General features: G+C 38.3%; 1 protein-coding gene across 1 annotated transcript; it reads right to left on the bottom strand.

The window, feature by feature from the left end:
* Positions 1–84: 84 nt before the first annotated feature.
* On the bottom strand, positions 85–11,547 carry LOC139937806 (uncharacterized). The gene is made up of 12 exons (XM_071933121.1): positions 11,335–11,547; positions 9,873–10,052; positions 7,989–8,149; positions 7,092–7,209; positions 6,214–6,384; positions 5,450–5,557; positions 4,340–4,450; positions 3,635–3,778; positions 2,856–2,938; positions 1,891–2,065; positions 1,432–1,541; positions 85–700 (listed from the first exon to the last, which is right to left on the bottom strand). Exons 1-12 carry the CDS (start codon positions 11,335–11,337, stop codon positions 691–693), a joined length of 1,374 nt encoding a protein of 457 aa, XP_071789222.1. The 5' UTR covers positions 11,338–11,547; the 3' UTR covers positions 85–690.
* Between the last annotated feature and the right edge of the window lie 1,132 nt (positions 11,548–12,679).

Below are 12,679 nucleotides of genomic sequence, written 5' to 3'. Positions count from 1 at the left end.
TTGTGAAATCAAGCCTCAGATGTTGTTTTTTTACAAGCCCAGAATCAAAACAAGACAAAACAATTCTTCACAGTTTAACTTAAAAACTATTTTTTATTTGAACAAGTTTACTGGCCTCGGACCTGAATATAATGTTAATATTGTTGAAATTCTGTCACTTTATTTTTCTATTCTGGCATATAAAATAATTTTCACTGACCGTCACAAATTTGATGGGTTTTATTTATTTCTTAAAATTGCTACCAGTGTTCAGAATGGCAATTCATGTTTAGGCTCTTTTTAATTTCACGCCAAGTTTTCTTACTCAATTTACATTTTTCTGGTTTTATAAAAAGTATGTTTTATCTGTCGGTAGAAGACCTTTGCATCTGTGCATTTCAACACTAAAGTTATTTCTTTTACTTGAATTTTAAGCTATTTAGCATTTAGTTATCCTACTCAGATTGTACGCTGCAATAGTTCAGCTTTCATATGAACGCAAACTTCATTTTGGCTTAACTTTTTTTTTTTCAATTTGAAACCTGATAAATGGTTTTTTTAATGATTGTTATTTAAATAAGTAGTTGCCAAAAAGAATACATGATTTAGTTTTGCCCAAGTATTAATTTGTTTGTTTTTCATGATGTTCTAAAAACCCGGGAGAGTCTTTGAGAGTTGAAAGTGACGGAGGTTGTATTGTCCCGGTGTTGCTTAGTAGCCCCTGAGAAAAAGAAGAGAAAAAAATGATTGACAGAATAGTGCCACAATGGTTTCATTTGATGTTCTGTTATAACATTGAAAGCATAAAGTACATGTCTTGACTTAGCGGTTCAGTTCTGGGCCCAATTTCATAGCACTGCTTAATGGTAAGCAAATTTTTGTGCTTTCTTTAACAGAACAAAAATTAATAAGGAGTAAGCGTATTCCACAGGTTAGCAAGAAAATTAGGCGGCCATATTGTCCGTTCACCATGTATTGCATTGGTGATGTCATTTTTTGTGTGTAGTAAACACTGGAAGGTTAGCATGCCTTTTTCGTGTGCTAATGGTTAGCAGCGCTATGAAATAGAAATCGAACAGCAAGCACAAAATCTGCCGCTAAGCAGCTCTATGAAATTGAGCCCTGGTAGTTAAGTCATCAGGGTGTGGGTTTGAATAGTGGTCATGACACTTGTGTCCTTGAGCAAGACACTTAAAGGGACACAACATTTCCTTTGTTTGGCCACTTTAGGCTATGAAAAGCGCTTGAAAGCATTTGTTCTGAGATGAATATGGTTGGAAAGATGGTAAATGGGTACCTTTAAAGGCAGAGATGGTTCTTGTGATTGACTTAGCAGCACTGGTTGCTGTATACTCCCCAGGGAGCTGAGATAAATGAAATATTGGCCCAATGACAGGGGTAATGATACTCGTCGAGCATCCGCGAGCATCGACAATAGGAAAGTGTACTTACGAGACTACACAAGACTTGCGACGCGATTGAAGACGCTGACTACGCAGCTTGCGATCTTGGGCTGTCTCTTCTTGGTCGTACGGATCTTCACGTCGGTCGGTGACTCGGATCTAAGATAACAGACAGACAAACAGAGTTAGCTGGATTCAAACCTTCATTGAGAATTCAAGTTGAAATTTCAGCAATATAGGGGCCTTGTCAAACACATGGCAATAGACCTTATGCACATCACAGGGCCCCCTCACCTAGAGGTCAAAAAACATCTGCTCATTGGCCAAATCTGTGCACCACATGTACAAATCTGTGCGATTTGATTGTTTCATCAACGTTTTACGTTGGCATGCATCTAATGTAAACAAATACGGTCATCGTATTGGTGTCAGTATATCAGGGATGTGATGGTTGTTTCGAGTACAAAGCCTACTTACATTCACTTAATATCATGAATATCCATCTTACCTTGTGTCCACGGAATATCTGGAGCAGCATCTGTTCCTGAACATCTACCATGACATCCTTGATTCTCTCCTTGAGGGAGTCTATGCGTATTCCTGCGCGCATCTCCTCATCAGCCTCTTGAAGACGGCGTGCGCGTTCCTCGGCGCATGCGTGATCTGCCACCTTGATGGAATTGCTGCAAAAACAGACAAAATTTCGAAATTTTTGTTTATTGTTTTTTTTAATGACCAAAATGGTGTAAATATTTCTGAAGTTAACATATAGTTACATTTTGCAGGGAGTGATCTGTTATCAGTATCACAATGACCTCCTTTTATTATATTAATCATCAGTAGTTTCTTTTACCCCTCTCTTATATGTAGATCAGATTGATTGTTCGCAATTCCCAGAGTACCTGTTGCTTTTATTTGGTATTTTAGAGGGCTTTCACGTGTCATTAACCTTTTCCCAGTGTTTTGTAATCTGGGCCCGAATTCTGCGCTTACGATCGTTATTCTCAGCTTACGTGCAAGCGCCAAATTTCTGCGCTAGCTGTTTAAGCGTAGAATGCCTAGTTACGTGAAGTACAATGTACGCACGCGCAGAAGACAAAACTCCCTGCCAACCCGTGAAATACCCTCGATGTAAGCACAGAATTCTCTGCTTCCATAAGCGCCGATTCTTTGCTTTCGGTAAGCAGAGCCATGAAATTGGGCCCAGGTGGTACGAGAAGGGTATGTGATTTAAATGTGAAAGTGTTTGCTTTGCAATGGAACAGAAAACCTTGTGACTGTCGACCGAGAGGATGGCCAGCATTTTGTATTGCATTTTGTGTTTTGTGGGTTTGATATTGCCTGTTTCTGCCTGTAGCTTCTGCAATCATCCATGGATGAGAAACCATGACTTTGTGTTGATGTGGACATGCCACATAATAATGTATTTCATTTGGTATCATCAGTTATTATAAAACAAAGTTTGAATCCTACCGACGCAGCATTTCTTCCATGGTTGCCAGCTTCCTCTGATCGCTGGCATACTCATCTTGTGCCTCCTTCTCATGCTCACTCATCTAACAAGTCAAATAATCAAACAAAATATTTCTTAAAGGCACTGGGCACTATTCATATAATAACTCAAGATAGATGTTAGCATAAAAGTGTGCATGGTAACGAGTACTAGAGTGCTGTGTTAGTGGTATAAAACATTGTGAGAAACGGCTTCCCCTGAAGTAATGTAGTTTTTGAAAAAGAGGTAATTTGTTGCTCAAGTCTTAAAACACTTCAGGCCTGAAGCCTTTTATTAGGCATCTGAGAGCACACAATTATTGTGCAAAAAGGGTGTTTTTCCTTTCATTATTGTCTTGCAACTTGAATGACCAATTGAGTCAAATTTTTCACAGATTTATTATTTATTTTATATGCATAAAAGTCGCCATGTGAGAATACTGGTCTTCAACAATTACCAGTAGTGTGCACGCACCCACACACGCACAGATGCCATGTTGTAGGGCAGATGTTTGACTTCTGACGTCATATTCAATATGGTCTATAATATCTATATTATCGTGGCCGTTTTTACAGAGCTGCTTAAGCAGAAAATGTTGCTTAACAAATGTCTGCTAAGCAACAATAAGCAGAATACAAGATGTGAAATGGTATTTAAGCTGGTAGCCTTTTATGTAAGCATTATTTCGTTTTGTTCAGCTAGTTTTTGTGCTTAAGCAGCTCTATGAAATTGGATCCAGAAGTATATACATGTAGCTTACTATTATTCCATTGAATACTCTCATAAGCTCCTGCTGGTTCATTTCCTTGTTGTATGAAGAGCGTCTTGTCACTTTGTCCATCTGCTTTTGCCCACTTTCAAGCAGCCTTGCCTCATTCACGCGGCGCTGACGTTCATTTTCTTCCTGTTGATTTACAAGAACAACAAAGACAAATTGACTAGAGCGGGACTAGAACCTGAGACCTCCGGATTAACTGATCAAAATCAGCTGTCGTTGTTTTTTAGGTTTTCATATACAATTTTCTCGACAACAACTTTATTTCAAAGGATACATTTCACAGAATTTTGTTTTTTAGTACTCCATAATTATTTGGTGCAGAACAATTTACTAGAGTCGGTTTTGAATCAACAATCCAAATTAACGTGCTGGCTCTCTACCAACTTAACTATCTAACCTAATAATGGGGGTCTCCCTATTTTGTCAATGTATAAGTTCAGGGGGTGCCAGCGAGAAGCAATATAATCTGTGACTCTCTTTCAAGTTTACAATACAGCATAGGAGCCGGCAGTAGTTGGAGCACCTTAAGGGGAATCGAATTGAATATGATGTGATATGGTAAGTTAATCAAAACCAATAATGACACCATCAGACGGCTTCAAACAGGATTGTAAACAAATGTTTACAAAAATCCCAGAAACAAAACAAAAAATTATTATAAAAGTTCTTCTTGGTATCAAAACTTACTGCCATGTGAAACTTCATGAGGAACGTCGCACGCTTGAAGCTCAACACAAACTCGTCTTTAAGTTCATTGAAAATGTCACCAACTGCATGCTCCTCCTCCACATGCACTTCCTATGGTAGAGAGGAAAGAGCTCATATCAGTTCTGTTCACTAGAAAATGGAAGTAATAATTATTGGCGACGACGCACCGGTAACAACATAGATATTTCACAAAAAACTCTCTAGTCTCACTACAAAGTAGCAGGCAATCTCTAGACTTGACTTTCCCTTTTTTAATGTGTTAATCTACTTTTTAACTGTCATTTACTTTGGGTTTTTCCCCCCTTGAAGTCCCCCGCCCTACATGCAACCTCCGTTACTTATGCATTAGTAGAAAGACTATTTCAAATAAATTGAGCAGCGTAAGAAAATGATCATTGCCCGAAACAAATGGAAAAAACTCTTGTAGTTGCGGGGAGCTATGACTGTAAAACCATTATTCACTTTTTTTGTATGAACATTTCACATTTCACACGGGTAGGGGATATGTTGCCATAACAATCATTTTGCTTGCCTGGCAAGCTATGATTGAATGGTAAGGCTCCTCCCCTACTCAAAACAAATTCTCTCACCATATGCGCCAACTCACAATCTTCGCTCTATAAACCAACTTCTTTTAACTGTCCCTGAAACAACCACTTCCAATGGCGGTCATGCATTTTCTGTATTTGCACCCACTCTCTGGAACTCTCTTTCTTTACATATCCGAGCTACAATGTTTCTTGTGTATAAATATTCTCCTGTGCTTTTAAAGAATTTTATATAAAAATGTAAATCTGTATTTTAATTCAGTCATTGGACTGCGACAAACAGATGTTGTTTATAATAAACCAGTAATAAAAAAAAGTCTCTCAGGGACATTTTCAAAACATTGCTAAAAACTCAATATTCAATATTTCTAATGGTTGACTTTCTGTTTGTTGTTTTTTACCACTTATTTTTGCTAACATATTCATGTTAATCTCTGTTTTTTATTTGGCTTTTGTGCACCACGGAATAAGTTTAGTCTTAGACACATAGATGGTGCTTTACAAGTTTTAATTATTATTATTATTATTATAATTAACTGACCTCTAAGTCTGTGACGGCATAACTGAGCTCATCTTGAATGTCTTTCCATAGTTTACTCATCTGAGAAAGAGATCGTAACATCTCACGGAAACTTGCATCACCAGAAGACTGCAATGAGAGGGAAAAACACAGATTATTTGATCGTCCGTAACTGCAAGTCACAGCCACCAGTACGCACCTAGTTTTAGGAATCATTTGCTTACTGGAAACTATAGACCCCATGCATGTGACATCAAATGCTCAAAAGTGCCCTCACTAGGGTCAAAGCAGGCAAATGATTGGACGATAGCTGTTCTTTGTGCGTAAAAATGTGCGCGTGACCTCAGCGTCCCTGTAGCGTTTTGCGTTATGCAAGGGGTCTATTGGTAATTTCTTGTAACAATTGTTAGCAACATTTTGAGAAACCGCTCCCTCTGAAGTAACGTAGTTTTTGAGAAAGAGGTAATTTCTCAATCAATTGTTTAAACACTTCAGGCATGGAGCAATTTTTAGGCATTTGAAAACACATGTTTGTTCAACAATGTTTTTTTTTTTTTTTTTTATCAAGTAGCTTTGATAATCAATTGAGCCCAAATTTCCACAGGTTTGTTATTTTGTGCACGTTGGGGTACACCAAGTGAGAATACAGGTCTTTGACAATTATCAAACATGTCCATGTGCCTTTCAGAGCCTTGCATAAAGCGAGAAAATTAGTATTGACGACAGTAATATGCTGAAGAAGAAAAAGCCACTTCTGAAAAGTGGGTCGAAGATACGCCGCCTACCTTTTCGTCATCGGTCAGTTCGGACATGATGGACATCCTTCGTTGTCGTTCCTCCTCCGTTGCATCGTCTACTCTCTTGGCGTCCTTAAAGTGAAGGAGTTGGGCCATCACGCAATCTTTCTCCTGATATAAGTCCATCTTCTTGAACTCTTCTTCCTGCTTCTGTTCCTCCTTTAAACATCCAAGAAGCAAAATATAACTAATTATATTTGTATCGGTGATAAAGAATATAATTTGTTTTTACCCTTACATGGATGTGTAATAGCACCGTACACTCGGTAATTTCTGTGACAAAAAATAAACAGGAAAATCATTTGGGTGGGATTCAAATCCACGATCTTTGAATTGCTAGCTTGGTGGTCGTTGGTTGTACAAAGGTTTAAGGTTTGATTCCCAACAGATTTGTTTTCTTCAAAGAATTGGGAACGTATTGAGTATTCAGTTTTTTATTTGTTTAAGGGTAAAAACTAATTCTAAATATGGTTATTATCGTTATTTTTTTAATGAAAACTGCCAAACAGACCGAAGAGAGCCGCTTCAAGGTAAAGGCTATACAAGGATTTGGGCTAACGACCCAAATCAACTGTCAACAGGGGCTTGTTGCCACATACTCCTTGGGGCTGAAACAGGGTTACCAGTTACTCCCCATCTATAAGACTGTAAACACGGGTAGCATCCACTAGGAGCCATGCAGAAGTGCACTAACTTTCCAACTTTTACAAAGCACTTATGGTTAAATGTCTTGCTCAATGACACAAGTGTCATGACCAGGTTTCAAACACAAACTGCTCATCAAAATAAAAACAGAGGATTTGTTGTGTAACATGATAAGTCTAAATGTTAAAGTCCACTATTTTTTAACTATTATTATTCCATACCTCATTGAGAGCAATGATGTTTTTGAATTCTTTCTGCAATGGGAGGAGGATTCTGCAGGCCATTTGCATCTCGCGAGCCTCGTCCTTGCTCCTACGTCTCTGCTCCTCATTTGTGGCTCTTCAAATAAACATCACAATTATCAAGCATTTTAATAAGAGTTTTGATACATTTTGAAGATCAACTTTTTTGGCCATGACTTGAATCCTAACTCACTGTGAATGGAGATGAATGAATATTATTTACCTGAAGAGGTGTCAGCTTCATTAACTCATCAAGTTTTTTGGGGAAAAGTACCACATAGAATGTTTTCAAGAGTCACATACATCCCTTGATGTTAAAATATTTAGCCTTGTCTCACTTAGATGAAAATAATTTTTGTGTGAAGTTGAGAATGTAGTATTTTAATGGAAGATTTCTACTATCATCATCTTTAACCCCTGTAGATTTAATGTATATCTATGTACGTCTGTGTTTGTGTAAAAAAAAAAAGTACCCAAACCCTCTAAATACATAGCGGTATGGTACAGTGTATACAACTTTTTTATTTTATTTATTAAAGCAGGATTTGAACCATCGACCCCCCCCCCCCCTCCCCCACCCCGGATTCATGTAATGGCGCTCTCTTCTATATGGCCCATGTTGGTGGTCTCCCTAGTTGGTATGTTAGGCCCTATGTTTATTTATTTATTTATTATTTATTTTTTGTTTGTTTATTTATTATATATTGTCAACATCTTTATATGTACAATAAAAAAGATCAGGCAAAGCTGTTTTGCATCAATCTACTGTTTTCCATAAATAGCTGCAGAACCAAAACAAAAAAATTAAAAAACAGGAAAAGGGGAAAAACCACAATCAATGATATTAAAGGTAGACACACAACAAAAATGACTTACTGGTTGACAGCGCAGATAGTGAGTCGTCTAGTGGTTCGCTCTAAGGGACGTAGGACAGCAGCCACACTACCTTTACTCTGTGACTGTTGGGCCATCTCCCAGTGTTTGCCATTGTAGTAGTGACCACTCGGCTTGTTGGCCATGGAATGACATGTCTGAAGCTGGTATAACATTGGATAACAAAACAAAAACAATTAGCAATAATTGTGTATTTTGTACTTACAGTCGTGGCCGAGCAGATAAGAGCACCAAACTCAAGCTTTGTGGTGATTCTGTTCAGCAGAGTGTGGGTTCGAATCCCGGTAGTGACACTACCCAGGGGTAAATGGGTACCTGTGAGGGCAGAGATGGTTCTTGTGTTTGGTTTAGCTTTGTGCGCTACGTATTATTTTCTGGAGCTGAGATGGTTTAAGGAATGAAAAAGCCCAGTGATCAGGGGTTATACATACATGTTGGAAGCGCTTTGATACATGGTGTATAAAGTGCTATAGGCCCTATTATATATGAAAAACAAATATTATTATTATTAGAATTTAACATCTATTAGTATTAACTGCAAAACAATGTGGAAAGTAGTGAAGTTTTGAGCAAGCCCTACAGTCATGTGGATTTTTCTCTAAACAAACCGTATTGAATATGACGTCACACGGCTCAATTATCTGACCTACAAGATGGCATCTGTGCGCCTATGCGTGCATGTGCCGTAGAAATCAAACCAGGAACTTTTCATTGTGCGTGCTTCGATGATGTACGTGTTTGGACGCGCAAACGGTTTGCCCTACAAGATGGCAACTTTTCATAGCAAAAAGGGGTTATTCAATACGGTCTATTCTCTCTAGGATGGAAGGAGAAACAGGGGAAGACAAAGGCTCAGTTATACAGGTGTAGTTGCCAGGGACATCGGGGTGCTTCCAGCTGATCTTCCCAACTTAATGAGAGATAGACAGGGATGGGCAAAACTTAGCATGATTCCGACCCCGGTCGACTAGAGAGAGAGAGATTTTCTCTAGACCACCTGCCTGGGGTCAGTGGTTCCAGTGTCGGGCCAGTAAACTCAAAACAGGACTGAGTCCGATGGTCTAATTTCTGTCAATTCAAAATCTTTGTCTCAAATGTGATGAAGTTCAAATGTTGAGTTTGAACCACAACAATATCTTGCAATCCTGCTGAGTATCACCCATTAAAGGGTCTTTGTACTTTTTGTAGGACAAAAAACACAATGTCTACAGATTTACAGTAAACTTACACAGTTTGAAGATAAAGCATCCCTGAAAATATTAGTTGCTTTAAGGTGCTGTTGTTTTTGAGAAATGAGAAAAACAATGTCATGAAAATAATTTTGTTCTCAGTGATCATGAGACGAAAATTATTTTAGCATGTAAAAACGTATTTTCATGATATTGTTTTAGTAATTTCTCAAAAACTACAGCACCTCAGCAACTAATATTTTAAGGTACCTTTCTACTATTATCTTCAAAGGGTGTAAGGTTAATGTAAATCTGTGGACACTGTGTTTTGGTTAAAAGTACCCAAATCCTTTAAACAGAAGAGATCAATCTTCTCTTAGTGTTTGAAACAGTTTTACTGATAAAACTGTGTTCATGTTTTTAATTTCTTCTCATTTTGATTCTGGTCCAATAAATATTCTGAGCTTCAATGTAGTCTTGGTTTAAGACTCGCGAGGATTTATCATCCGGACGCGCTTTCAACCACACACCGAGAACCTCTATCACAGCTCGGGGTGATAGCAGTTTGTGGTTGATAGCAAGTCAGGTGATAGCCCGCCCTCTTGTGACAAATCCAGGAGAGTCTTGAACCAAGACTAAGCCCAATCTGGAGACAAAGCCTGACAGGTGTCTGAGGAAGGCCCCACTGGGCTTTTACCTGATAGAATCCAGGCCTACGAGGAATTCCGGTCTTGACTAAACGACGGTAGGCTTTCTCCTTGATGCGGCTGCTGAGATCTTGATGGTACTTCTTCTCAGGTTCCTCAGCGTCATAGTCCTCCTCATCATCGGTCAGTCTCTCATCAACACGAGGCTCCTCAGTGTAACGGCTCGTGTTCTGTCAAAGATTCACAGCAGAATAAATAAAACTCTATCTTTGCATTTCGTTTTATGAACCCAATTTTATAGAGCTGCTAAAAGCACAAAAAGTAGATAAACACAACAGAATTATGCTTAGTAGAATTGGGTTGTTCATTTGGTTTTACCCATATAACACAGATGTGTGTTAGAACTGTATACTCAGTACTTTTCAGAGTCCTGTGCAAAAAAAACACAGGCATTTATTAACACTCAAGTTGGATTTCTGTATTTTTTTATTTTTTTTATTTTTAGACTCACAAGCCGAAGTGAATTTCACTGTATGTGTGACAATAAAACAATAGACCCTTCCGATGAAAATGTAAATTGCACATAGCGCCTGCGCACTAACGTTTTGGTTGTCAAAATGAGGGAACATCGCGCTGTTTTGTACACGGCTGATGGGTGCATGACACAGACGCAATTGCACGTCTGCTTAGTGCACAACTCTATGTCTATGGCATTTGCCAACCAATAGGGTTGTACGCATGCGTGACTGTGATTAGCATATTTCATGGGAAGGGTCCATTGAATTGAATTGAATTGCAATTCTAGAGCAGTGTCATACTAACTAGACTACAGAGATTGCCTGGTACGGTAGCTAGAGGTAGTTTGAATCCTATAAAGAACAAGGTTACCATCCCAAAATACCATAATATGTCTCATAGGGGCCTACAATTTGTGACTGGTATCCTGGTTATTTCTGCTAAGCAAACAATCATTTAATTTAAGTAATACTAATTATTATTGTCTGAACTTAAACCACTGTACATTTTGTATACCCAATGCAATGGAGAGAGGACCACCTTGGAAGGAAGTTTCAGTTTTATTATTTTAGGAGGATTAACAAGTGGGAGGAAAACCCAGGATAATTATTCCAGGGAAGCCCATGCAGTCACTGAGTCAGGTACAGACTGAAGAAAACTCTAGTGCCCTGGCGTGATTCAAACCGAGAGGTCGGAAGGCGAGGGAAGAAACCGATCTACAGATCTGAACTTTTTTCTATTTCAAAATTTTGATAAACTGTGCGTAGGCCCTCTCCTAAAATGTGGTCAATCATCAAGGGTTCAAGTGTTGGTTGTTTGAAATTGAACCACTTAAAAATACATTTCAAAATCTGTCCAGTTATTGTCGTTGAAAATGTTTACTTTCTTTATTTAGATTAGAACTTTGAAGAAGTTCTTTTGTTGCCGAACCACATTACGATCTTGTTGTTGAGTTGTGTAACTGCTGGGCTGTGTGCAAAGGTTGGTTCAACTTACCATGTTTTTTTGCTATTTCCGTTGTCGAAAGACGAACTCAAAATGCTCCACCTAAAAGTTTTAAGATCCTCCAAAAGCTATCTACCAAAAACACTCCGTTTCTTAAAAATCGTGAACTGATTTAGGCTACTGATGAATCTGTTTTTGTTTTTGCAGTTTGTTTACTTTTTAGTTTTGTTTGGGAAATGGTTGCTTTTCCTCGTTGTCATGTGTTTGTTGTTGCGTGCGCTCCGATCGACACATGCGTCATCAACACGCGATTGTCACCGTCATCATGCAGGAAGGACACGAATAACATTGAAGCGCGCCCTCTGTTGATAATTAAATAAGCCGCCCAACTTTTGACCAATCGGGGAACTTCCCCATTGTCGATTAACAAACTGCGGTGGTTGGCATGGGCAGCCGAAAGTTTTGTAGCAAAACATTATCTTAAATAATGTTGAGACAAGACTGATGTTCTCTTCAACTTTCAATCAAATAATTACTTATAATTTAATTACTTGTTTATTAAGGGGGAGCATTAAGTCCAGCATTAAAGCCAAGGCCTACATTTTTTTGTCCAATTTTAAATTATTACAAGCTTTTTTATAATGAAAATAAAACGACATAAAATCACAAACCGGGTATAGCATTTTTAGTCCAAATTAAGCCCAAAATTAAAAGAATCACAAGGGGTAAATAAGCCCAGCATGTTCAGTTCAAATTAAGTCGCAAATTAAAAAAAATCACAAGGGGCAACAAGTCCAGCATTTTTAGTCCAAACTAAGTCCAAGATCTAAAGAATCACAAGGGGTAAGTCCAGTATTTGCAATCAAATTTGGGTTCAAACTAAAAATGAAAAAATTAAAAAGGGGGTAAATACAGCATTTTATTAAATTAGTGCAATTTTTTTTTACTTTTTATGACAGACTCATAAGGATATGCATGCAGCATTTTTTTTCAAATTTAGGTCCAAAGTCATGAGGGGTATTGGCCAGCATTTTTATTTGAGTCCGGCATTTTTATAAAGATTGGGCAAGCTACTGAGAGAAAAAGTCAAGCAACCACATACAAAAAGGGACACAAGTTAAACAAAATAATGTTTACTCTAAGTGGGAAAGTCTTGCATTTTTTCGGGTGAGTTCATATTTTTTTCCTCAAATTTAACAGTTCAACCTTTAAATTATTTAAAACACAGCAAATTTGTGCAGAAAGTTAGTTAGAGTGAAGACCATAGCACTCAGGGTACTCAAGTCTGATCGAAACCAGCGTGGTGATCACCCAATTGGAACCTTTCTGGGATGGCTAGTCCCGGCCCCTCCTTTACTTTCCCACCCGGAATAATCACCCTAACCTAATTCAAGGG

The sequence above is a fragment of the Asterias amurensis genome, chromosome 5, assembly GCF_032118995.1.
Source record: "Asterias amurensis chromosome 5, ASM3211899v1".
Lineage (NCBI taxonomy): Eukaryota > Metazoa > Echinodermata > Asteroidea > Forcipulatida > Asteriidae > Asterias > Asterias amurensis.
The sequence above is the reverse complement of the archived record's forward strand: the minus strand, read 5'-3'. Positions and strand labels throughout refer to the sequence as shown.

Coding starts and splice junctions, on each gene's coding strand:
- LOC139937806 (XM_071933121.1), bottom strand. Junction 3,779..4,339: donor TCATGAAGTTTCACATGGCA/GTAAGTTTTGAT, acceptor GTAAATCAACAG/GAAGAAAATGAACGTCAGCG. Junction 1,542..1,890: donor AGATATTCCGTGGACACAAG/GTAAGATGGATA, acceptor CTGTTATCTTAG/ATCCGAGTCACCGACCGACG.